At 39.0% G+C, this 23,982-nt stretch overlaps 1 protein-coding gene and 1 long non-coding RNA gene across 6 annotated transcripts in view; one reads left to right on the forward strand and one right to left on the reverse strand.

The window, feature by feature from the left end:
* LOC111539729 overlaps nt 1–267 on the forward strand; it is a 16,545-nt gene extending 16,278 nt beyond the window's left edge. Inside the window, exon 4 of the long non-coding RNA XR_002730759.3 lies at nt 158–267. This is a non-coding gene — a long non-coding RNA (uncharacterized LOC111539729). The remainder of the gene's footprint in view (nt 1–157) is intronic.
* MAPRE2 (microtubule associated protein RP/EB family member 2) overlaps nt 1–23,982 on the reverse strand; it is a 164,060-nt gene that overhangs the window by 64,200 nt on the left and 75,878 nt on the right. For 4 of the 5 annotated variants that reach the window (XM_023207702.3, XM_023207700.2, XM_023207701.3 and 1 more), the window contains one exon: nt 10,296–10,423. The exons of the other annotated variant lie outside the window; for it this stretch is intronic. In XM_023207702.3, coding sequence (XP_023063470.1) covers nt 10,296–10,416 — 121 coding nt within the window. In that variant the 5' untranslated portion in view covers nt 10,417–10,423. The remainder of the gene's footprint in view (nt 1–10,295; nt 10,424–23,982) is intronic. 5 annotated transcript variants of the gene reach the window in all.

Genomic DNA, 23,982 nt, shown 5'->3' on the forward strand with positions numbered 1-23,982 from the left:
AAAAAAAAAAAAAAAAAAAAAAAAAAAAAAAAAAAAAACACAATTCAGAAAAAAACTGGTTAGAAAAAAAGTTTTCTTTTGAAGAGCAGAAGAATTTGGAGATGTTTGGCTTGATTATCTTAACTGTGTAGAAACCAGATGCCTGCTAATGTTTCAGATGTTGCCATGTACAGACTGCCCATTAGTGTCCTACACTGAATGATGGCGGGACAGGCTAGACGTCTACCTTTCTCTGGGGGACTTTCTCTGCCTTTGCTTCATACTCAGGTAAGTTGAGAAAAAGGAACTTGCTCTCTCTGAATAGACCTGTCAAGGAGAACTTTGGTAATGAAGGGCTAGGTTCTAACTGGATATGATCTGTGTTGTTTTTTGTATAGTGGTGTATCCTCCAATCCTAATTCACCACCTGACACACTGTAGATACTCAATAAATGTCTACTGAATGCAGGAATAAATAAAGCAATGTGCAGAACATCAAAATGATATCTAAATGGTAACTTTCCTCAAAATCACCATCTTCTTCTCTGTCTGAATCCTATCCATATTAAAATCCTAGTTTGAATAGCATTTCAATTCAATTCAACTTCATAAATATTTATTGACCACCCATTAAATTTGAATGACTGTTTGGCCAAAGACCCAAACAAGGGTAAGACAAAAAGCTTTTCTAGATGGAAATAATCTTTCCTTTCTTTGAATACAGCACTTATTACTTGAAGCATTACTGTCCCTCTTTCGCTGCCTTGAATTTTAATATATGTTACAGACGTCTTACACATGCAATGTACATGCACAAAACACTGCAACTTCTTTCTGCCTTGATCAAACTTTTTGTCTAAAATGTCCTTTTGTCTTCTTATATACTTGAATAACTTCTCATTCTTAAAAGCTTAGTCAAAACATCACTTCCTCTATGAAGCTTTCCTGTTTCCAACACAGAATTGTTTCACTATACTGGATACAGAAATCTAACAGGGATTTTACTTGCATTTTAATGAGTTATCTCTCCTGGCTGACTGGTGAGTAAATCTTTAAGACTGGGGATGGTGTTCAATTCATCTTTCTACTTTACTAGCACAGTGTCTGCTACCATACCCACTGGCAGATCTAGAATGTCTATATGGAAAAAGTTCAGGAGCTGCAATCCAGCTGGATTTGGGAAACAAGATATGGGAAGGAGGGGATACAGCTGGCTGGGAAATCGGTGTCTACTCTTGAATGTTGCATTAGTAAGTCCTTTTACATAAGACTAAGAAACCATCAACTTTTCATATTAAAGAAGGGGTTGAAGAAGTACTGAGGGAGCCTCTCAGCATGGCTACTGCAATACAGGTTTATTGAACTGGATTAAATACATGGAAAACAGTGATAACTTGATAAGTCAATCCTTTGTGGGGACGAAGCTTGTAAGAAAATTATCCTAGGAGATGTTGTAATCTCCTCAATAGCATAAAAAGGAGGAAATAAGGATGTGCAGTCCTCTCAGGTACAAGCTTGCTCAAAAGCTAGCCTCGGATAAAAATAAGGAAAGGACCATATTCTTGGGATTCAAATGTAGACAGTGCAGAGATGTGCATGTGCAAATGTTTAAAGAGGCATCATCCTGGTTGCTGTTTCACTGGCCAAGAATTATTCTGAGAGAGATGTAAAGTTCCTCCATGGCAGGTGGTAAAATTTCAGAGCCACCTTATCTTGCTTGGAGGGAAATAAGTTAGAGGAAGAAAAGGAACAAGGAGAACATTCAGAGAGGACAGGCGGCTCTTTCCCCACTCTACTTGCAGTAGGTGGAGAAGGAAGAATTTCATAAGACTAGGAGCAAATGTCTGTCTCGTTACTTTTGGTAAGAAAGTTCTTGATGATACCATTGGGACACAGCCTTATCATTAGGAGAGTTACCAGATATGTCTCATTTCTTCAAGCAGAATGTAAAGGATGGAGATAAAGACGTTTCTTCTTTTCCTAAAGGAGATGCTTAAAGGACTTCTGCTAAATGGACATGGAAACAATCAGAAACACATCCACATGGGCAAACACACAGTGAACCCTTCGTTGCATCCACAGCTGCCACACATATAGCATGAGAGTGCTGGGCTATGATCCAAGGACACCTCAATTCTCATTATCAGCTGTGAACATGGCTTCTTGGAGCTTTTAGCCTCATAAAATAGGAATAAAATATTCCTATTCTTCCTCATGGGGTTGTTATATGAATTAAAAGAAACAATACATATAAAAACACACTGAAAATGGCAGAGAGAGAGAAACAAAAGCCGAGGCATTATGACATCATTATACCTCTAATGTATAAAACTATATAGTATGTAACTGGTTAAAATAATCAGAGTTATAAAAATGAATGAGTTTGAATTGGACTATTTCAGATACAAAACACGAATCTCCAAAATGCATGTTTTAGATTCAAAGGACAAGGAACCAAAGAATAAAATGAGGTCCTTGGCTTCCTACCAGACAAGAAAGGGTATGAACACATTCCTCAGATCCTCCAGTTTATCTGTCGAAAAACATTTGAGGGTTTCTCTAATTCTTAAGTCTTTCCTCAGATAAACATATGAGGTGCTTAAGTAATCATAAATTCATTTATAAAAGGAAATGACTATTTTTCCCCAAATTTACACTCTTCCTGTTAAAGTCTTTAGATAATTTAAACTGAAAGGGAGAAAAGAAAAAGAAAGAGTAGCACAGTAAATACAAAATAATATTTTATAAGGAACATATCCATCATATAAAGTGATTGACAGGTTTTTAAAAATTAAAATAACTTTCAATATGTTGAAAGATAAATCTTTTTCTTGTTAAGATACTGGTTTTTATTGATCTTGGTGAATGATTTCAAAATAACCATATCATTATGTACTTTAAAAGAAAGCAACTTATCATATAACAGAGACAAAATCAGAAGAGAAAGGGCTCTAAAGGTTTCTGTAATTAGAATTATGAATTATAAATGAGTCTTAAAACCTGTCATGTCCTTGGACTCCAGCAAGGTTTCTCACAACCTTTGCCAAGATCCCTGGGGCTATGGAGTTAGGGCTCCAGTCACCGAAGTTAATGAAATCAATGATGAGGCTTTAGAGCCTCCTTAGTGCTATGGTCAGTCTCACTCTCATCAACTGTATCCAACTGAGATTTCTTTTGATGACCCATCCCTTGGTACAACAGTTTTCACCTCTAGGCTCATAACCACCTACCTATTCATGGTTTGGGGGCAGTAAGACCTCAGCAGGGTCTTACTATAGTAGGGTAGATACAATAGTGTTTGTGAATTACTGATACACTTCAATAAGAACCTCGAAGACTGCACTCAACTATGACATCTGGGAATTTTCCCACATATGGAGAAAAAAATATGAGATTTCCACAAAGGGTATTGCTTTGTACAAATTGTGTGTGTGTGTGTGTGTGAGAGAGAGACAGAGAGAGAGAGAGACAGAGAGAGAGAGAACTTATTGAGACTTCTCAAAGGCAATTATTAATCCTGTTTCTAATATGTCACTGATTCGCTTATTCCTGTTAAGGCACTATATAAAGTCAATTGTGATCACATGTTCCTTGATTTTTTGTTCAGTATATATATTGTTATTCTTCAATAAAATAATGGCATTCCAGGTGATCTATTGTTCCCTAGGCCTGTTTTTCTAATCTCCCCTAATTTATGGTGTTCGTCACTAACCAGGAGAGGCTCCAGTAGAAATGGGTAATAGGATGTAGGAATGTATCTGTAGGTCTGTTCCTGTGATAAATACTAATGCAGTCACATGACATCTATCCATTACAGACCCAAGCAGTTATCACTGAGGTTTAGCTTTAGTATTTAAAAAGGATCTGGTGCATTCCTCCCAAATAAGTGGCCGATTCTATGGTTTCCTGAGAATATCCCACATGCATGCCTAGTTCCTTCAAACAAGTAGAATAAAAACAATTCTCACATACTCATGTGATGAGATCACCAAGAAAATCCTTTATATTTCTTTAGAGATGACAATATGCTTCATGTACTTAAGGGCTGTACCTACTAAAGCACATGCATTTTACTGACTAGAGTCCCTGTGTCATAAGACAAAGGCCACCCTAGCCTGGGGAGTCTGTCAGGGTAGATGAAACTAAGCACCCCACATATTATCCCACATACACACTTGTCACCCCATCTGACTCAAGAGGGAGGAGGGCATTTCTGAGGTGTTCCCCAAACGATGACCATTCTAAGTCATCCAGAAGCACCCAGCCACTCCCAAAGGATCTGAGTAAATCTCTCTACTGACTCCCTATGTCCCTACCTCCCTTCATTTACTTCCTTCTTTGTATGCTCAAAGCACTTGCAAACCAGCACTTACCACAGTGTGGTCTCTGGTCTTTTGTAAGAGTACTCTGCTGTACAGAGCTCTTTGAGGGCAATGACTATGTCTTGTTTATCACTGGCTCTCCAGGGCCTACCCCAAAGAAAGGCTCAAAATATGCCTGCTAAATAAAACTAAATTGATTATCAGAATTGAATGCAGTAAGGACATAAACGAAGATGTGGCTGGTTGCTTTCAAAGACATCATAGGTGTAAAAAAAAAAATTATAGAGCAATCTGGTAAATGAAGGTGAATGCATACACACTTTTCACCATCATGGTATTTAGCATTACAAAAGACAGTAAACAAAAAGCCCCAAGAAAAACAGAAACATCAATTTCTGTTTATCTGCAGTAGCAAAGTGTAAAGACATAAATGAACAAATTCGGAGGGGAAAAAAACCTACTGTATCATCTATCCTGCTCCAAAAATAAACTCCCTTTCGATCAGTGCATTAGTGGAGACAATAGAGTATATTACCATATATTACTGCCTGAAGCAACTGAACATGAGGCTCGACCCCTCCCCACCATTATCCAACTCTTTTTTTTGTCCCCTTCTTCTCCAATTACTTGATATGCTGAGATCATATAAACTTTTAAAATTAGCATAAGTCAAATAATTCGAGAAAAAAACTTCATCAAAAAATACTCAAAAAGACTCTATGTAATATATCACACATATGAATAATATTTCATTATATTACAATTATCTCCCTAACAATAGTAATATAATCTAACTTTCTTACAGCAAATAACAATGATTTTATAAAGCTAAGTAAACTCTTACGCTTACAGACACTGACAGAATATCCTTACTTGGTTTCAATACCAGAGAGCCAGTAAGAGAAGCCCTACTAAATTTAGACTGAGCTGATTTCATCAGTAACCTGTCCTGACAGAGGTCTCTGTGGATGGAAGAGAGGAGGCACAGGGACAACACATGAGGCTGGGATCAACCTATTTAACAGGCACAAATCTGCGGCCAAAAATGGTCACAAAGAACACTCTGCTGGGCTCAGGAATGATGGTCGTCAGGGTAGGCCCTGGGACCTACACCAGGGCCATGTGATGGCTCCACCTGTGTGAATCCCAGAGTGTACTCTGAATACCAGCTCCTTTCACACAGCCATCACGTAACCAGAATTGCAAACGTGACTGCAATATCATTAGCCAAATTCAGAAGCTCTCCTGGAAGAACAAAATACCAGTGACTTGATCCAAGACAAAGCTTGTACCAATTGAGTGAAGCACACATTGAAACTGAATCAAATCCTGATCATTTTTCTCTTTCATGTTTTTAAAGCAAGTCAAGAAAATATCTCAATTTTCCATCTAAAAATGGTTTAATTCAAACGACATTTTATTAAAATACTAAAATGTTCAGGAAAATAACAGCTCTCAGTGACAGACAGGGACAGTCCAGGATATAGTGACAGTCCAGGCAGTGCCAGCCCTACATGCAGACTGTATCTAGCATTTGCCACAAGGCAGGTGTCTGCTCAGCTAGTGGAGGGGTGGGGATGAGGGAGGGAAGGTGCACGGGGAGAAAAGGGCAGGCTGCACCAGCCTTGTGAGGATGGGAGTCAAGGGAGGTGCTCAGTCTGCCAAGCAGCAAGGATGACCCAGCAATAGACCCAGTGACTTTGCTGCTTAGCTCTAGCCTAAGGCAAAAGATCAGGGCACAGAAAATTAATGTCACAAAGAAGTCTCAAAGGACGTTTGAGGTGAGGAGTGAGGGAGAGGAAAAGAAGTAAAAGACGCACTTTCTCCCACTCCATGCTACTTCTCCCTCCCCGTTTCCTTTTCTTCCCCTCTAAGTCCCCTCTTCTCTATCACCTCCACTAAGGTATCTAAAGTTGCTAAAGCTTTTAGAGATTTTTAGCACCATGCTGTCCATTCACCCTCATCACCACCTTATAAAAGATTTAGTAAATTAGTTTGAGCTAGTACTAACATACACACAAAAAATTCCCTATTACCCCCCACAAAGCCCTATAACTTTTATAAAGCAATTGAATTAAAATATAAAATATTTATAGGCTGAACCAATCTGATATTACATGTGGTTCAACCTTCTCACTCCACCATGGAAAATCTGCAATTATTCATTTCAAAATAGATTTAGGTGAGCAACAGATTGCTGAATTATTATGGGTAGTATTCACATTCATTAATAGCCCACTCTCCATTTATACAGCTCACATTTTTACTTGAAACTTAAAAGTTGTTTGTCACAAGAAATAAACGAAAACCAGATATGCATATAATTATATGACCCAGATTTAGGGTTCAAAGAAAATTTTCATGAGGTTATATTCTTGGGATAAAAAAACAGGAGATAATAGTGAGTCATTTTCATTGTTTTGTAACTTACTACAAACATATTTCCAAGGGTTCTACTTTCTCACACCATCTTTCCTTTAAAAAGCTTTTAAAAATGCCTACATGGAAACAAATTAGATGTTATATAAAGGCAGAAAATACTAAGTAAAACACAACACCAATGTGAGGCAATCTTTTAGCTCTTCATGAATTAAAGAAAAGCTGGTGTTAGTTTTAATATCGAGCTGGAGGGAGATCTCTTAGCTGGAAAATTTTAAAAACAGAAATAGGAAATAATGCAATAGGAAAAAAATTCAAACTGGGAACCACCAGGATTGGAGCGTAAGTCTTCAGGAAAGACAGTAAGAAATGATGTTGAAATTTTAAATCATTTTAAATATGAGAAAGTATTTCATGTATGTTTTTCCTGGGCATACTGCTAAAATAAAATCCCACACAGTAAACTAAAAAAATTAAAATAAACATTGAAGAAAAATATTACCTAAGAAACCTGACTACTCATAAGTATGAGGAATATAAGTCACTTAAGTCAACAAGACTTGGCTTTGTTCCTATCCTAATAGCACTGCCCTCGCTGCCTTAAATATTCTCTAGAACAATGAAGGGTATAAATAAGTAATTTCATAAATAAATAAACAGAAAGATAGCTTCCTCCTCCTAAATGCTAAAGACAAAAGTCACAGATTAAATTATGAACAAGGAAACTTCCAAGGACGTTTTGGATAATCTAACCTCATTTTTATTGGTTTAGGGTAAAATGTACTGCAAGCTCTAGGCTGCGGCACAGAAGTACTTAAACTTGTACTTGTTAAACTCAGATTTCTAGGCTACACTCAGAGGTACTGATTTAGAAGGTCATCTGCTTTCTTTCAGCGGTTCCCCAGGAAATTATAAAAGCACAGAGTCTATAGTTTATACCTTGAGAAAACTGCTACCTAAAATAAAAGACCTGTCTCTCTATTATGAAGATTAACTTCCTTTTTTTTTCTTCTTCTAGCAAGAAACATATTTCAGAGCAGAAAGGAAACTTTAAATCTACTTCATTCTTCTGAACCATCAATCTTGTAATTTTAGGCAACTAGTAAGTTATCCTAATGGTAATTATGTGTATCTGTTAAATAGTGATCAAAATTGCTTCTACAGGTCTTTTGTGTTTGTAAATCAAGCCACACTTGATGGCAGTACAGCTACAAAAGCTGTAAATGCTTTAAGATAACCATATATGAATCCTTTACAAACGTCCCTTAAAATTTTGAATTTGCTTTATGAGAAATTTTAAAGATCTGCAAAGATTATGTATATTGCTTATAAATACATTTACTACAGAATCTAAAAATTACAATTTGCTCTTACTTCATTTGCTACCAAAAACTCTCCAAGTGTATTCCAGCATCGGAAGTTCCTCATGGCTTCCTTTAATATTTAAGACTCATGCCTGGGGATTTTCTCTGGGAGCCTTTTCATTATCCCCTTCCTTCCTATGTCTCTTTTTCTTGATAACCAACCTTGTTTCCCTTATCCAAATGCACACATACCCACTTTGTGGGTAAGATACACATTTTTGTCTTTGCCCCTTAGCAGTTTCAAATCGCAGTTCATTCATCTCCAAAATGAGTATTTCTGAGGGAAAACCATGCATTAGGCATTGTGAAGAAATACTCAATTTCACAATGACATACAGAGGGGTATGCGTTATCAACAGAGTGATTGCTAATAACAGAAACTGTTTTTGGTTTCTTTTTCGGCAGCAAGTTAAAAATAAAATATCAGAGAGCTCAAGAATGCACAGCAAGTACAGCATAGTAATATTTGGGTATGTAGAGATCTGAAGTTGCATAAGCTGCAATACAAGTTGTTTCCGAAAGTAACTTTTAAAGACACTTCAGTAGATCAACAATATATATGCCTGGTACATAACCATCATAGTCTAAGTCAGCTTTTCTCCATCTTGTATTGAAGGGCAAAGGAGCAGTTAGCTAGCACCCACTACTGACATCACAAGACTTCATGTCTGAGACCTACGCATAGATTTGTGGGTGAGGCAACGCCTAAGTTCTGGCCAACCTTACCGTCTTCCTCGTGGGAAAAATGATCACAGAGAAAGAGATGTCAATCATACTCAAAGTTAGTTCTCTAGGAGTATTCTGATTAAATCCAGACCTGGTGAAGGGAGAATATTTACACTGGTGGGTGTTGGACTCAGACAACATCTGAAAGTGACTACTGGGGGCTTTTGAAATTCTAACTGCACTGTATAAAATCTTTTTACTTGACCCTCTGGGAAAAAGAGCAATGTTGACTTCTTCATATCTATTCTGACTCATGAAATTTCACACAAATACATTTCAGTGGCATTTTCTATTTTCTAATAGTATTTTCATGTTGAAGCCAAAGGGAAAGAAGAAATCTCTTATCTATTTGTTTACTGGAAGGAAACATTCCCTGTTTCCAAAGAAGGACTGCTTATTTCTTTCATAAATACTCAGACCTAAGAATGGATTAATTTACTAGCAGCATATTTTTTGTTTTGTTTTGTTTTAGAGACAGAGTCTCACTCTGTCACCTAGGCTGTTGTGCAGTGGCACAGTCATAGCTCACCACAGCCTCGAACTCTGGGCTCAAGTGATCCTTCCATTTTGGCCTCCCAAAGTGCTAGGATTACAGGCATAAGTCACCAACACCCGGCCTAGCAGCACGCTTTTTAAAACATCCTCCTATTTTCTCATTGAAGTAAAATATTTTTATTTTTTAAACAAGTTTAACTCAATATATATTCCTTGCAGACCTACCTCATACCAAGTAGAAGCAACTACAGGCATTCAACAAAGAACAAAATGCAGTCCTGTCCTCAAGGATTCTCAGCACCTTCAGGGCTAGGAGGAGCTAGGCATCCTAACACGGCGTGGCAAGTGTCATTCTGTAGGATGAGCACAGTGTTTCAGGAACACCACGGAGCCTGGGAGGCTGGGAAATGCTTCCAGAGCAGGTGGCAGGTGAGCCAGATTTTAAAGTGTTAGCAAGATTTTCCCACAAATGAAAAGAAGGGGAAAGACCTCAGCAAAGGAACCATGAAAAAAGCTATGGGATACACAAGGGAAAGAGTCTTTAGGGAACAAAGATCATTTTGTGGGTCTGAGGTATAAGGGAGAGAGATGTGGAGGATGGAATGGAGACTAACAAGGACTTCATTAGTCTACGAAGAGAGTTTGAAGTTTAGCCTGTATGAGGACAATGCAGAGCCCTGGAGGTTTTAAAGGAGGAGTGTTGTAAGAACCAACTGGTGTTTTCAGGAGGCAAGTGTGATGGCAGACGGGATGACAGAGAAGAGGTCAGAAGCCAGTGAGAGGCATTGCAAAGCTCAAGCAAGAGACCTTTCTAATACGTGTCCGCATGGCTCTGCTTGTGCTCCTGGATGCTCATAAACACTTTTCCCAATATGTCCTTTAGTTATATCTGAGTTTTTCCCCCTTTAATTACATGCCAATGGAATATATACTGTTTCCTACCCAAAACATAGCAGCTGTGGTTCATAAAATCACATTCCACATGACAGACTGTAAACATTTAGTAAACACTTAAAAGAATATGTCTTACCTGAACAAAGCTGTTCCACTTTTGTGTAGTTTAAAGATACTATGTCATTAACCCAAGCAATGATGTCATGTCTGCTCATAGTCTCTTGGGTTATCGAGGTAGAATACACATTGACTGCCATTCCCCAACTAGAAAAAAACCAAAGAAGTTTATTTACCAACAAGGAAATTAACTCAGAAACACAAAAGATACCTATTCAAGGTCAAGATCCTGGCAGGACTCCAGGGACGTAAAAGTCCTGCTCTGGCTAAGCCCTTTAGCTTCTTTTTCTATTTTACATATTTGCATTAAAATTATTAAATATCACATATTTTTCATGCAGTACCATTTTATATCTCTCCAATTAAATAAAATGCTTTCAGGTTCTGAGATTCCTACTTCATAACACAATTCAGAGTCTCCCTTTTGACTGTAAGTCTAGGTGTGATATTAAAAAGCTACCAGGTTTGTGGCAGTATACACCAGAGTAATCTGTTAGTTTCATACATTATTTCATAGCACTCACTACAAAGACTTGGAAACGTCAGTGTTTTGGGGTTTGGCCGTTCTAGTAGGTGTGTAGTGACAAAGGATTATTTTTAAAAAGATTTAAACCTGGATGAAAATTTTCCTCAAGGATCTAGAACTAGAAATACCATTTGACCCAGCCATCCCATTACTGGGTATATACCCAAAGGATTATAAATCATGCTGCTCTAAAGACACATGCACACGCATGTTTATTGCAGCACTATTCACAATAGCAAAGACTTGGAATCAACCCAGATGTCCATCAGTGACAGACTGGATTAAGAAAATGTGGCACATATACACCATGGAATACTATGCAGCCATAAAAAAGGATGAGTTCGTGTCCTTTGTAGGGACATGGATGCAGCTGGAAACCATCATTCTTAGCAAACTATTGCAAGAACAGAAAACCAAACACTGCATGTTCTCACTCATAGGTGGCAACTGAACAGTGAGATCACTTGGACATGGGAAGGGGAACATCACACACCGGGGCCTATTGTGGGGAGGGGGAAGGGGGGAGGGGGGAGGGATGGCATTGGGAGTTATACTTGATGTAAATGACGAGTTGATGGGTGCTGACAAGTTGATGGGTGCAGCACACCAACATGGCGCATGTATACGTATACAACAAATCTGCACGTTGTGCACATGTAACCTAGAACTTAAAAGTAGAATTTTAAAAAAATATTTAAACATGGATGAAAATTTGCAATTTTACCTAGTTTGTGGAATATATACATATTGCTATATTGTATATATGTATATGCATATATTATAGCTATGTATTAATTTCTATTTTGGAAACTTTCAAATACATGGAAAGGGGAGAAAAGAGAATAAAAAACCAGTTAGGTTTACCCCTTGGATTCAAGAATGATCAATACTTGACCATCTTGTTCGATTTATTTATACTCCTATCAACTCCCCTTGTGTCAATCCCATCCTAGCCTACAAGCCAGATTAGTTTGGAGTCAGAGCCAATCATCATATAATTTCACCTATAAGTGTTTCAGTGTGTCTCTGAAAAATAATTTTTTTAAAAAGCACAATATTATCACACCTCAAAATGAAAATAATTACTTATATCAAATATGCATTTCAATATATTATAATTCAAATTTAACTTCAGATTGCTTGAATCTGGATTCATATAAGGTTCATACATTATTATTCTTTGATATGTTCTTTAAATTTCTTTATAAGTTTCTTCTCTATTTCTAATCTTTCCTTGCAATTTAAAAAAAAAGCTGTTGAAGGAACTGGGTTGTCTGACAGAGTTTCCACATTCTGGATTTTTCTCATTGTATCACATTGCTGTGGTTTAAAATGTTTCTCTGTCCTCTGCATCCCTACAGACTGATAATTCCATCTAGAGCCTTGATCTTATTCAAGCTCTAATGGGATGGAGATTTGATGCCATCTAGCACAACTCTGGGCTTTGACACCTAATCTGCCATCAATACACTGCCTGGTAATGCAAAAGCTTTGCATTACTGCCTGAAGAAGAAACCAATAGAAAAGCCCATCAGCTGCCAAAGGTTATGCCAGTATATGACAATTACATCAAACAGACTATTTCATGGCATTTTTGAACTTCCATCAGAAGGCATATAACTATAACTTCTGACTGCCTGCTTCCATGATATTGTTAGCTCTGATATTTGCCTAGATCCAATAATTCACTACAACTTCAAAGTGATATTCTATGATTCATTCTTGATTTATTAGCTGGAATAATTCTACAAAGAGAAATTCCCTCTGAGGTACCCTGAGATACAGGTCATCGAGGAAAGGCAGGAGAGGTGCCTAACTCTTTCTCTCTATTTGCCAGTTTTCAAAGTGATGAGTAGTTCCCTAATATTCCCCAAACATGACCAACTAAGTTTTTGTTCTTATATTTTGAAGTATAATTATGAATCCACGGACTTAAACATATTTGACATGTTTCAATCTATTGAAATTATACCTTTATTGATAAAAGCTTGCAAGAGCTTACTCAAGCTGGCTTCTGAGTTCTTTTGACACAGTCTTAGTGGTCTTTGATAACCTTCTTCTTTTCCAATATGACAATATGTTTCAAGCCCAACTTATATATTTCTTGCCTTAGACCTAAAACCAGTAATTTCTCCAAGCATTCCTGATTCCTTTTAGTGAAAAATGGTATTTAGAGATACAGAAGTAATATTTTTAAACATGACTAGATATAATAGCAAAATCTATAGTATATAGGTTTTAGACAAAAATCTATATTTTATGAAATAGTTGTGCTTGGAGTTCCTATTTATGCTCACGAAAGCAATAAAAATCTGCTTTCTACTTTAAAGTGCTAAACGAAGGTTTTTATCTAGAAATAAATATAAAAATAAATATCTATCTCGCCATTCCCAGAAGCACCCTTATCTCTAAATTGTCTTCTTGTAAAGATCTGAAAAATCTCACAGCATTGGAATCTCAGATAGTGTGACCATAATTACTGCTTTCTACACCATTATTAAAGGTTTTTTACTTTTCGGTTAATAACTTCCACTGTTTTCTTTAGTCTATCATTTATTAAACAAAACCATTTGCTTTTTAAATCTAGTCAATTTTTAAAATCACCTATGCAAATTATGTATAATCTAAGTAAGGGTAAAGAATTCAAAATTTAAAATATTTTGGACTGATGAAATTATAATATACTGGCATAACTTTTGGCAGCTGACGGGCTTTTCTAGTGGTTTCTTCTTCAGGCAGTAATGAAATGCAGAAAGCTTCTGCATTACCAGGCAATGTACTGAGGGAGGATATGGTGTCGAGGCTCAGGGCCATGCTAGATGGCACCAAACCAAAATTGAGATGAAATTTTTAATCCAGATGATTAAAAAAAATCTAAATGCAAAGCAGAGAAGACACAAACAGATCTGTGTTTCAGAAAAATAACCCATACGCAAGTGAGTAAAAACGTTCTGTGGCTACATAAGAGAAAGTAATATACAACAGAAGTACAGGTAGAAGAGTAATGACATCTTTTTAAAAATCCATATGAACAAGGAAGCAAGTCATCTGCTGCAGTTTGTCAATAAATCACACTTTCCTCCAAGTCTTTGTTGATAACATTCACTTAAGGACAACAATTGTCCTTTCGTAATGTAAACAGACATTCAGCTCACAAAGGCAAGTCAAGGCACTATCTGTCTTCAAGTAGTTCATTAAGATGATCAGGTAAACAATGAAAACAGCACCAGATCTGGGCTTTAGAACAATTCTGGGTACTTAGTTACCAGGCACATCACTCAAATCTCCACCATGCCCCCTCGCTAGCCAACACAGCTGTAGTCCCCACAAGCCCTGCGGCAGGGGCCACTATGTGTTAAGGGACTTATGGGATAACTAGTTTAGAAGACAGATTAAATGAACCAGTGAAGGTGAGAAATAAAATAACAACACATTAAATGAGTAGAAGACTTAAATACCTATTTCAAATTAATAGCAATGAAATCAATATAGTTAATTTCTATTTAACATCCCTGCTGATGGGAATATTCTTATAATCGATCTTCCCCTTTCCAAATTACAGCAAGGTACTTCTAAACCCACTTCACTCTGTGGCTGTCTTTGTTCCCATTGTTTGCCCCCAATCCAAACAAGCCAGCTCTTCTGATTTTCGGCCTGAGAGTTCTTAGTCTAGACTCACTTTCCCTGGAAGGGGAACTGTCCTGAATCTCCCGCAAGTCAAGTGTCAGCCAAAGTGGAAAAAGGATTGTATTCCTGCACTACCACTCACCCTTTTGTCTTCCCAATTCTTTCAGCTCCTGCTTTTTCTACAGGTGTGCTTTCCATATAGTCAAACCTAAATGATACAAGTGGCTAAAACATTCACAGAAGAACATTTATATATTCTTTCCAAATGTTAAACTCAGGTGAGAGAGTATTAAATTGTTCTAGTCCCTAGGTGGATACATTCTAAAATCCTAAGATTTCATTATGATTTCTGGGGTCTTAATCTATATGACAATATAAAGGTAAAAGTACTTGTCCCTACCTAGTCTGCAGAAATGCCGCGTGGATAACACAAGGAAATTTTATATCTTTTTACAGATAGAGCGGTTCTATTGACCCTTGGAAGAATCCTGGGAGGAAAGCAGGGCAGGAATCATACCCTTCCCTTAGCCACAAACGTGGACACAAACTTCAATCCAGGACTGCTAGTCCTTAGGGATATTACCAATTCCATCAACATCCTATGGAAGGTAGGAATTATACAATTCAAAAGGCTAATTTTTAATTCATGGAGTACTTCCCAAAGACTCAGTCAAGAAAGATAAACGGTTGTGAAAGGTAAGGTTATACTAATTATTACAGAACAAGGAGCAACTCACTGTGCAGGGTTTATTCTCATGTTTGGATCTTCAGCACGTCTTTTACATGGAAACAACATTTTATTATTAGGTGACTTGCCATATGGCCTCTGGCACATGAGCATCTCTCTGTCTCGTCCTTGCAAAGGAGAAAGTCAAAGCACTGTCTTCCACTTTGTGGCTTTCAATTTGAATCTTAACCAGATCACTGTTGTTTAAGATCTGGTCAGTGCAAGCCGGGCGCGGTGGCTCATGCCTGTTACCCAGCACTTTTGGAGGCCAAGGTGGGTGGATCACCTGAGGTCAGGAGTTTGAGACCAGCCTGGCCCACATGGCGAAACCCCGTCTCTACTAAAAATATAAAAATTAGCTGGGTGTAGTGGTATGCGCCTGTAGTCTCAGCTACTAGGGAGGCTGAGGCAGGAGAATCGCTTGAACCCAGGAGGCAGAGGTTGCAGTGAGTTGAGATTGGGCTACTGTACTCCAGCCTGGGTGAGAGTGAGACACCCTCTCAAAACATAACAAAAACAAAAACAAAAAAAAAAAACATCTGGTCAGTGCAACACCACAGCAAGTAGGAGACAAGCGAGGAACACTTTCCTAGCACTGCAGTCCTTGGGTCACCATACTTTAATATTGTATCTAGATTTTATTTTAAAACAAATTTGCATTTATTGCCCCTACTTGAAAATAAACTAATAATCACAATACATTTATACACTTGTTACATGAATGTCAGAATGTCTTTCTGGGAAGGTGGGAATAAGTTTTTCTTTTTTTTTTTTTTGAGACAGTCTTGCTCTGTCGCCCAGGCTGGAGTGTAGTGGCACAATCTCAGCTCACTGCAACCTCCACCTCCCAGGTTCAAGCAATTCCCCTGCCTCAGCCTCCCAAATAGCTGGGATTGCAGGCACGTGCCACCACGCCCAGCTAATTTTTTTGGTATGTTTTAGTAAAGACGGGGTTTCACCATGTTCTCAAGACTGGTCTGGAACTCCTGACCTCAGGCAATCTGCCCGCCTCGGCCTCCCAAAGTGCTGGGATTACAGGCGTGAGCCACCGCACCCAGCTGGTTTTTTGTTTTGTTTTGCAAAAAGAGAGAGAAAAATACACACACACACACACACACACACACACACACACAAATCCCTTCAGACCTCTATCAGGCAAAGTCACGACTCTAGCTTGTCTGTGGATAGTGACCACTGATACACACGACTTTAGAAAAAGGACAGCCTCTGGCTAAGGGCCAATGTGTAGATTTTGCTCAGTTTCATCCTTTATTCAGTATTTGGCGGTGGTGTTGGGTGGAGAGGTACAGCAATGTTATGCTCTGCAGCAGTGATTGAATCAGACACATTAGACACTGCATTTCTGCTTACTAAAACAAATGGAGCTTTATGTGAGTCAATGAGACCTGAGTTAGCCTACTGAGGAAACTATGAATTCTACTGCCTTTACCAGTTCAGCACATAAAATTTAACTACAAAATATTCAACAATTTTGTCCAAGAACAAATTTGGCAAGGTTTGTGAATTATTCCAGAGAAGTGGCTCTTTCAAATTAAGCAAATATATAAAACGTCCTAGCTAGCATTATGAGTATTAACTGAAATAATTTCTTCTTATGTAATTCATTTTGTCTCTCTGCCCTGCCCCACCCCTTGCAAACACACTATCAGCCATACTTCAGGGGAGGGGGCTGCCTGTCCTCATTTTCTCTTTTCGCACTTTCATCGATCCCATTCTGGAGGACAAAACAGTATATACACATATATGTGTATTTTTTCCAGCGGGGTTAATGATAGGCCAATTGTAGTCCCAGGATCTGGCTCTGGTCCCATTTGGCGTGTGTGGCTATAAGGAAAAGGGTTTAATGTGGAACCTATTTTGATTTTTTTTTTTTTGAGACGAGATTTTGCTCTGTTGTTCAGGCTGGAGTGCAGTCCAGGCTGGAGTGCAGTGGTGAGATCTTGGCTCACAACAACCTCTGCCTCCTGGGCTCATGCAATCCTACTGTATCAGCACCCCTGAGTAGCCAGGACCACAGGTGTGAACCAACACACTGGACAAGATTATTTATTTATTTATTTTTATTTTTTAAAGAGACAGGGTCTCACTCTGCTGTCTAGGCTAGAGTGCAGTGGTGCCATCATAGCTCACTGCAGGCTCAATCTCCTGGGCTAAAGCAATCCTCTTAGCCTCTCAAGTAGCTGGGACTATAGGCATGTGCCACCACTCCCAGCTTACTTTTCATTTTTTTGTAGAGACAGGGGTCTTACAATGTTGCACAGGCTCATCTTGAACTCCTGGGCTCAAAAAGCAATCCTTCCGACTTGGGCTCTTAAAGTGCTGGGATTACAGGGGTTAGTCACAGTACCCAGCCTGATTTTTTCATTTTTATATCATCTAAAGTCTGAGTTCATCAAAATTCCCAAATTCAGGCATGCTCATCTGCAGAAGAACAGCCTCCATAAGTGGTCGACTGCTATCTGCGGCGCTGTAAGGAGACCCTGTTTGGCCTGGATTTACTTATACCGAACTCACTTGGAAGCTGAGCCTAAGGGCCTTTTAAACTTAAGCTACCTTCTTCTTCTTTTTTTTAAAGTTACCTTCTTCATGTCACTCTTTAAAGAAGTCCACATTCAACTGCAAACTTCATGTTCAATATAAAATGTTCTGAAAGTTCAACCCACCACACACCAATGTACTCTGTTCACACACGTGGCAGTGACAACCATACTCTTATCTGTGATATGTGTAACTCTTTCTTTTCTCTCATAACAATCTCTATTTTCAACATGTTCTCCCATCACTGGGGAAGGTAATCCACTACCAACAGTTTAGGGTAAATACATGCAGTGCACTCTTCACCCAGTTTCATGCAAATGAAACAATGAGCAGACAACAAGAGAGATACAAAGAACAAGTATATTTTTCTTTCACCTAAGAAACTTCTTTCTTTGGGCTTGAGCATATAATGATTTCTGAATTTCTTGTAACCAAAGTGGTTTATTAAGGTAATGGTTAGAAATATCGATGCTTCTTTGGAAATTAAGTCCAACTAACCAGATGTCTGAGATCCTTTCAAAATGTTTCTACACATGCCAACAGGGGAGAAGGACCTGTGATCCAAAAGAATGCCTTTCTTTGCCAGTCATTGGACTTTTGCTTGGTCCAGGTCAAGGCCACACTGTCAATTCTCATTTCACAGAGCTGTTCCCTGGTTAAAGGTTTTAAGATTCTCAAAGTTGGCCTGTTCCAACATACCAGGTAAAGTGAGGTGCATTATTTCAAATGCACTTGTAAAGAAGGCTGTTTACTTAGAAGAATTTTGTGTTATTCTAACAGAAATAGCCGTTTTGTAAACATTTCCAAGTATCTGCAAATATTATAAGAATTTTAAAAGAGATTTATCAATCACCAATATTTTCTTCTCTTAGAAGTGGCATCTTTCTAAAATAACCTGCAAACTGTACATTCATGCCAACCGATTAAATACTTAGCCAAAGGAAGAAACCTCGAAAGTTTTTCTCAAAGACTACTTCTGCATTAGAATATATGTTATCCTCTGGAGGGGAATGAAGAAATTCAGTCTCATCACAGACATCCCCTCAAACGTCTTTTCCTCTGAAAAGCCTTGTCATGACACAGATCCTGCCTGTGTGCCTCCTTCCCAGCGTCCTCACCACAAAAGGCTGATGTTAAATCTCCCACAGCCTCCCCTAATAATGAACTGGCTTCCATAGGGAGGGGCAGTGTAAATGTGTCTCCTGAACCAGAAACATCCTGCTTTTCATCTGCGCATAATTCATTCTCTAGGCTCAATACCTCGAGAGGCAGGATTTAAACATTTCACCCAAGGAAAGAATATCACCAGATCATTCTAGATTCATCACTTTCTCTTTATTTGTGACCTGCAATGTGGGGCACAGAGAAAGTATTTGTTTGAGGAGGGAGATCAGGATGGAGCAAAGAGGGAGTCAAAGGGGGTGTCTTTGAAAGAAAAACCTTGACAGGATAAAATCTCCTGGAGAGAGATTACAGGAACTATGGAGTTTTGCCTAAAACTGGGTAGTAAAGCTTCTGTTTAACTTGTGGACTAACTGCCATATGCATGGATTCTAGGGCTGCAATGGGAATTTAGGAAGTCATTTATTGTCTCCAGGTAATAGCACACACAGCTGCTGTAGGCAGACCTGCACATATTTTATTTTTACTCTATGACTGTGATGGGATTAGACAGACAATGCAAGACCAACTCCTCCAGGCACAGACCCTCCCTGCGGGCAGGCCTCTCCATGTGGCAGGGGTGTGAGCGCAGAACTGACTTCACACAAGGATGATGGAGAAACATCAGGACACTGTCCATAATGACAACATACACTTACTTCATTAAAATATAGACACTGAAATATACTATTTTTTTCCCTCAAAATTAGACATTGATGGTCGTGAACTAGTGAAGAAAACCAGGGTAAGAATGTTGAAAACTATGCTGTTTAGAGGAAGATGAGATAAATGTGAGTTTTATCAGGGTTGAGGTGCCTGTTCTCTACTGCAGGCTTTTCCAGGCGGCCTATCATTCCAATATGAATGTGCTCTTCATTATCAGTCACTGCTTAATGATAATGCTTTAAATGTGCAAAGTTCCATTTAGTCTGACAATCAGAACTCCTAATGCCAGCTAATAACTGCCACCTCTGAGAGAGAATGAACAGAAAAATAATACTCTATTTCAGGGTGCCCATCCCTTTTACCATTAACGATTACTTTTCAACACGGAGATTAAGCTCTTTCTTGCCATATCACCAAGTATTCTACATACAATTTTTAAAAAAACAATATCATTAAAAGGCAGATTATCTCCAACTGCCTACAATAGGACATTCCATGAGTCACCTTGAAAATCAACTCCATTTTTAACAGCCTCATTGTTATTTATCTGCATTAACCTCATCCACTACTATTCATTAGGCAGCTCCTTGCATACAAAGCTTAGTTTGGCTAGCCACCCTACGGTAACTAAACAAAAAAAGACAAACTTTCAAAACAGTATATACGGGTGGATTTTTGTTTTGTTTTCTAAACTCAGACTTAACAAGTCAATGGCTACAGCCCTGAAATGACTTGGAAATTTGGCTCTTACCCAGGGTATGATGAAATTTTGGAATTCTAAAAAAGTTCTTTGTGGCATTCATAATGTCCATGGATATGAATGAAACTTGACGTGTACAATGAGAGAGTAAAAGGCTAAGCCCTCCCTGCCCCACATAGACATACGCTTCTTCATATGGTTAGAAATGCAGCTGATTACATTTGCCTAAATGTCCATCTGTTTCTAGCAGTGGGTGGCATTGTCCATGCTCTGAAAATAATTTCAATGACCCAGAGCTCATTCCCATGCCACAGGGCTTGGCTGGTCTCCTCAGGGCACCAAATTCTCTCAGCACCCCCTCCCCCGCCAACTCAGCTCCCAGCACATCTACTCCTTCTTGACCATATGCCTTCTGTTTACTTTCCCAGCCCTACTTGGCCTCGTTCCCTCTTACCCTGACCTTAGCTCTCTCCCATGATCCCAAGTCATTTCCAGTCATGCCCACACTGCCCCCAACCAGCAGGGCCCTGGGTCAACCTTTCAGGACATGGGTGCTGCTGGTACCATAGTGAGTGGTCATGCTCCACTGTCAGTCCACTGCATAAAATTAGGTGCATGTGATATAGCAGAAGTGTATGCGGCCATCATGCTGCCACTAGGCAAAGTCCTGTGGTGCACACATTTTGTAGGAGTGGTCCCCACCTCCTAGTTCTGAGCTCTCTTGTACTCTTGGTGGTGCTAGTTCCTTCTCAGGTACTTCGGTGTCTGTTTTTTCTAAACCTTCTCATAATAAGAAACAAATGACAGACCACAGCCTCAAGTTTCATCCTTAGGGATAACTGGGGCTCAAGACCTTATGCAATGGAAGAGCAGCTCGTTCCGGCACTTGGCAGGGTAGGCTGCATCTCATGCTTCAGGTTCGGCTCAAATGTCAACTCCCCAGTGAGCCCTCCATGCCCACCTCTGAAGTGGCTGCTTCCAGTTACTCCCACATCTTTCTACTCTGCCCTCGGTGATACTAACACCACTGATAATTATCTTGCTTGTTTACCATCTGTCCACTCCTCTTGCCCCCAGGATGTAAGCTCTATGAAGGCAGAAACTTCACAGAATATGTTTTGTTTACAGCTGTATCTCCTGTGTCTGGAACTGTGTGTGGCACACAGTAGGTACACAACAAATAAATGCTGAATGAATGCAAACAAAGGTGCCCCAAATCATACAAAAGGCAATTATCAATACGTGCCCCTAGTGCTATGTGAGATGGCTAGGAACAGACTGGGGCTGAGTGAACTAAAAGACCCTGTCTTTTATGTATTTTTTTTTTTTAAGTTGAGTAGAGAAATGCCTGGAACACACATACCAAAAGCTCCCTGGCTGCACGGCAGCTTAATGAGAGCTCTGTTCTAGGCATCAAGGTCACCAGCTTCTAGTTCCAAAACTATCAACCAGTTGGATAAATGGGCACATGCGTCTCAACTCTTCGGGCTCTCCTTTTCTTCACTAGTAAAGCAGAGGAACTAGATTACAAGTTACAATAACTAATATTTACTGAAAACTTTCCACATGCCTAATGAAAGAGTAAAACAGGAATTTTCTCACTTAATCTTTGCAACAATGCCATGTGATCGCTGCTGCTTTTATGTTATGTAGGAAAAGATACAGACTCAGAGAGGTTCAGTGACTTGTCTAGTCACAATTATTAAGTGGCAGAGCAGAGATTTGGACCTAGGACGAATTCTAGGATTCTTGCTTTTAATTAAGACTCTCCTTGCTCTCGTGTTTATGTCATGAGATTAAGCAGGAAGAAAAATGAATTCCAAGTGAGGACACAATTGTGGTCTTTAAGAAAGCCATTTTGTCTTTTTAAATTCTACCAAGACCTCATTTTACATTTTCACTTTAACCAAGATGATTTTAAGTTCTGTGAAGAAAAGCTCAAAATGTAGAGATCTGGGTGGCTAGTTCCTCAGTTTATCGCTGGGAATGATTTTTTTGGCTGGCAAAGCTGCCAGCTGTAACGTAACATATACGCTATGTTAATATCGTAGGAATCATCACATCGCACATTTCTAGTCACTACAGATTTGGAGTTCAAGTCTCTCAATTTGCTTTTCGTGGTAAATTAGTCAAAATGGACAGAGACCATGTACATTATACTGCTTATAATTTTTTCAAAGCTAATGAAAGACTTCAGATTGGTATCTTGACTATGTGTTTAGAAAAATCTATTTCTTAAAAAAAAATAGGCAAACCTCTCACTATTCTACTCTTAGCGACTGGTGCCTGTCCAAAGGTCTGTATTTACATTATGGTAAAATTGAGTTTTAAACTCATGAGAACATTTTGAAATGAAAATGGAAAATGAAGTAACAATAAAATTAAGCCTATTAACAGGCTGAGGGAAGTACAGGCCAGTGGCAAAAAATATTCCAGTGAATCTGACTCCAAAAGACATCCTTATGCCCTCAGCCGTATTTGTGCTTATCTACTCTTCTTAATTATTTCCATAGTAGACTCTGGCACAGAATCAAAATGGAAAACTTCACATTGGGAAATAGCACAACATTAAACTTACCTCTTTGGGTTCAGTTGGCAAGGTACTGATCTGCTTCTACATCAAACCCATGCTCCAACCCCAGAGAAGAAACTGCGAATTACATACAAGACAGGCTCCCTCCTGCACTTTATGAGGAAGTAGCAAATGGAAATTTTGGTCATTGCTACAGCTGAGCTAAGACAAACGATAAGTTGGTGGAACAGTGGGGAAATACTACCAAAACTAGGAGCATTATTTCACTACCAGCTCCCTAGTGCATTGTCCCCAAAACTTCTTTTCCCTTGTGAAATGATTATCTCATTTCAGCCAGAGAACGGATTTCCTCATATCTTCTTAAAATTCCACCCCAGGATCAGAGTTCATCCTTCTTTTCCCTTCCCTGTTCTTCTGGCACTCTCATTGGGGCAACCAGATACCATTACTGTATATATTGTATATGGAACAGAAGAATTTTTTTAATCTATAAACATCTCCATTTATTTACTGGAATGAAGAATGAACTGACAGACTTTTGCATTAGAAGTACCTAGCAGCCCCTGACAAAAATCAGTTTACACACACACACAAACACAAACACTCCTTGCAGTATCTCTGCTCTCCTTCTCTACTACCTTGTCACAGGTCAAAAGTAAAGTTACATTTCTAGCATCAGTGTAATATCACTACAATTTTCAAAGGGACGTATAGAAACTGAGCATTCCGGTAAAAAGTAGATAAAAATTGTGCCATGTTCAAACCAAATCAGGTATAGAAATAACAGAGGGTGTGGTGGCTCATGCCTGTAATCCTAGCGCGTTAGGAGGCCGAGGCAGATGGATCACCTGAGGTCAGGAGTTTGAGACCAGCCTGGCCATTGCGGAGAAACCCCGTCTCTACTAAAAATACAAAAAGTAGCCAGACACGTTGGCACACGCCTGTAATCCCAGTTACTCGGGAGGCTGAGGCAGGAGAATCACTTGAACCAGGGTGGGGGGGGGCGTGGAGGCTGCAGGGAGCCGATATCGTGTCATTGCACACCAGCCTGGGCAACAAGAGTGAAACTCTGTCTCGAAAAAAAAAAAAAAAAAAATCAGAGGGGCAGATACATGGTAAGACCATGGGTTTGGGAAGGACAGTGGAAGCAGGGAAGCTTTTTGAACTGCAGTCTCCTCTTTAGATTCTGCAGTGCTACGCTATGAGG

The sequence above is a fragment of the Piliocolobus tephrosceles genome, chromosome 18 (genome assembly GCF_002776525.5).
Source record: "Piliocolobus tephrosceles isolate RC106 chromosome 18, ASM277652v3, whole genome shotgun sequence".
Taxonomy (NCBI): Eukaryota; Metazoa; Chordata; class Mammalia; order Primates; family Cercopithecidae; genus Piliocolobus; species Piliocolobus tephrosceles.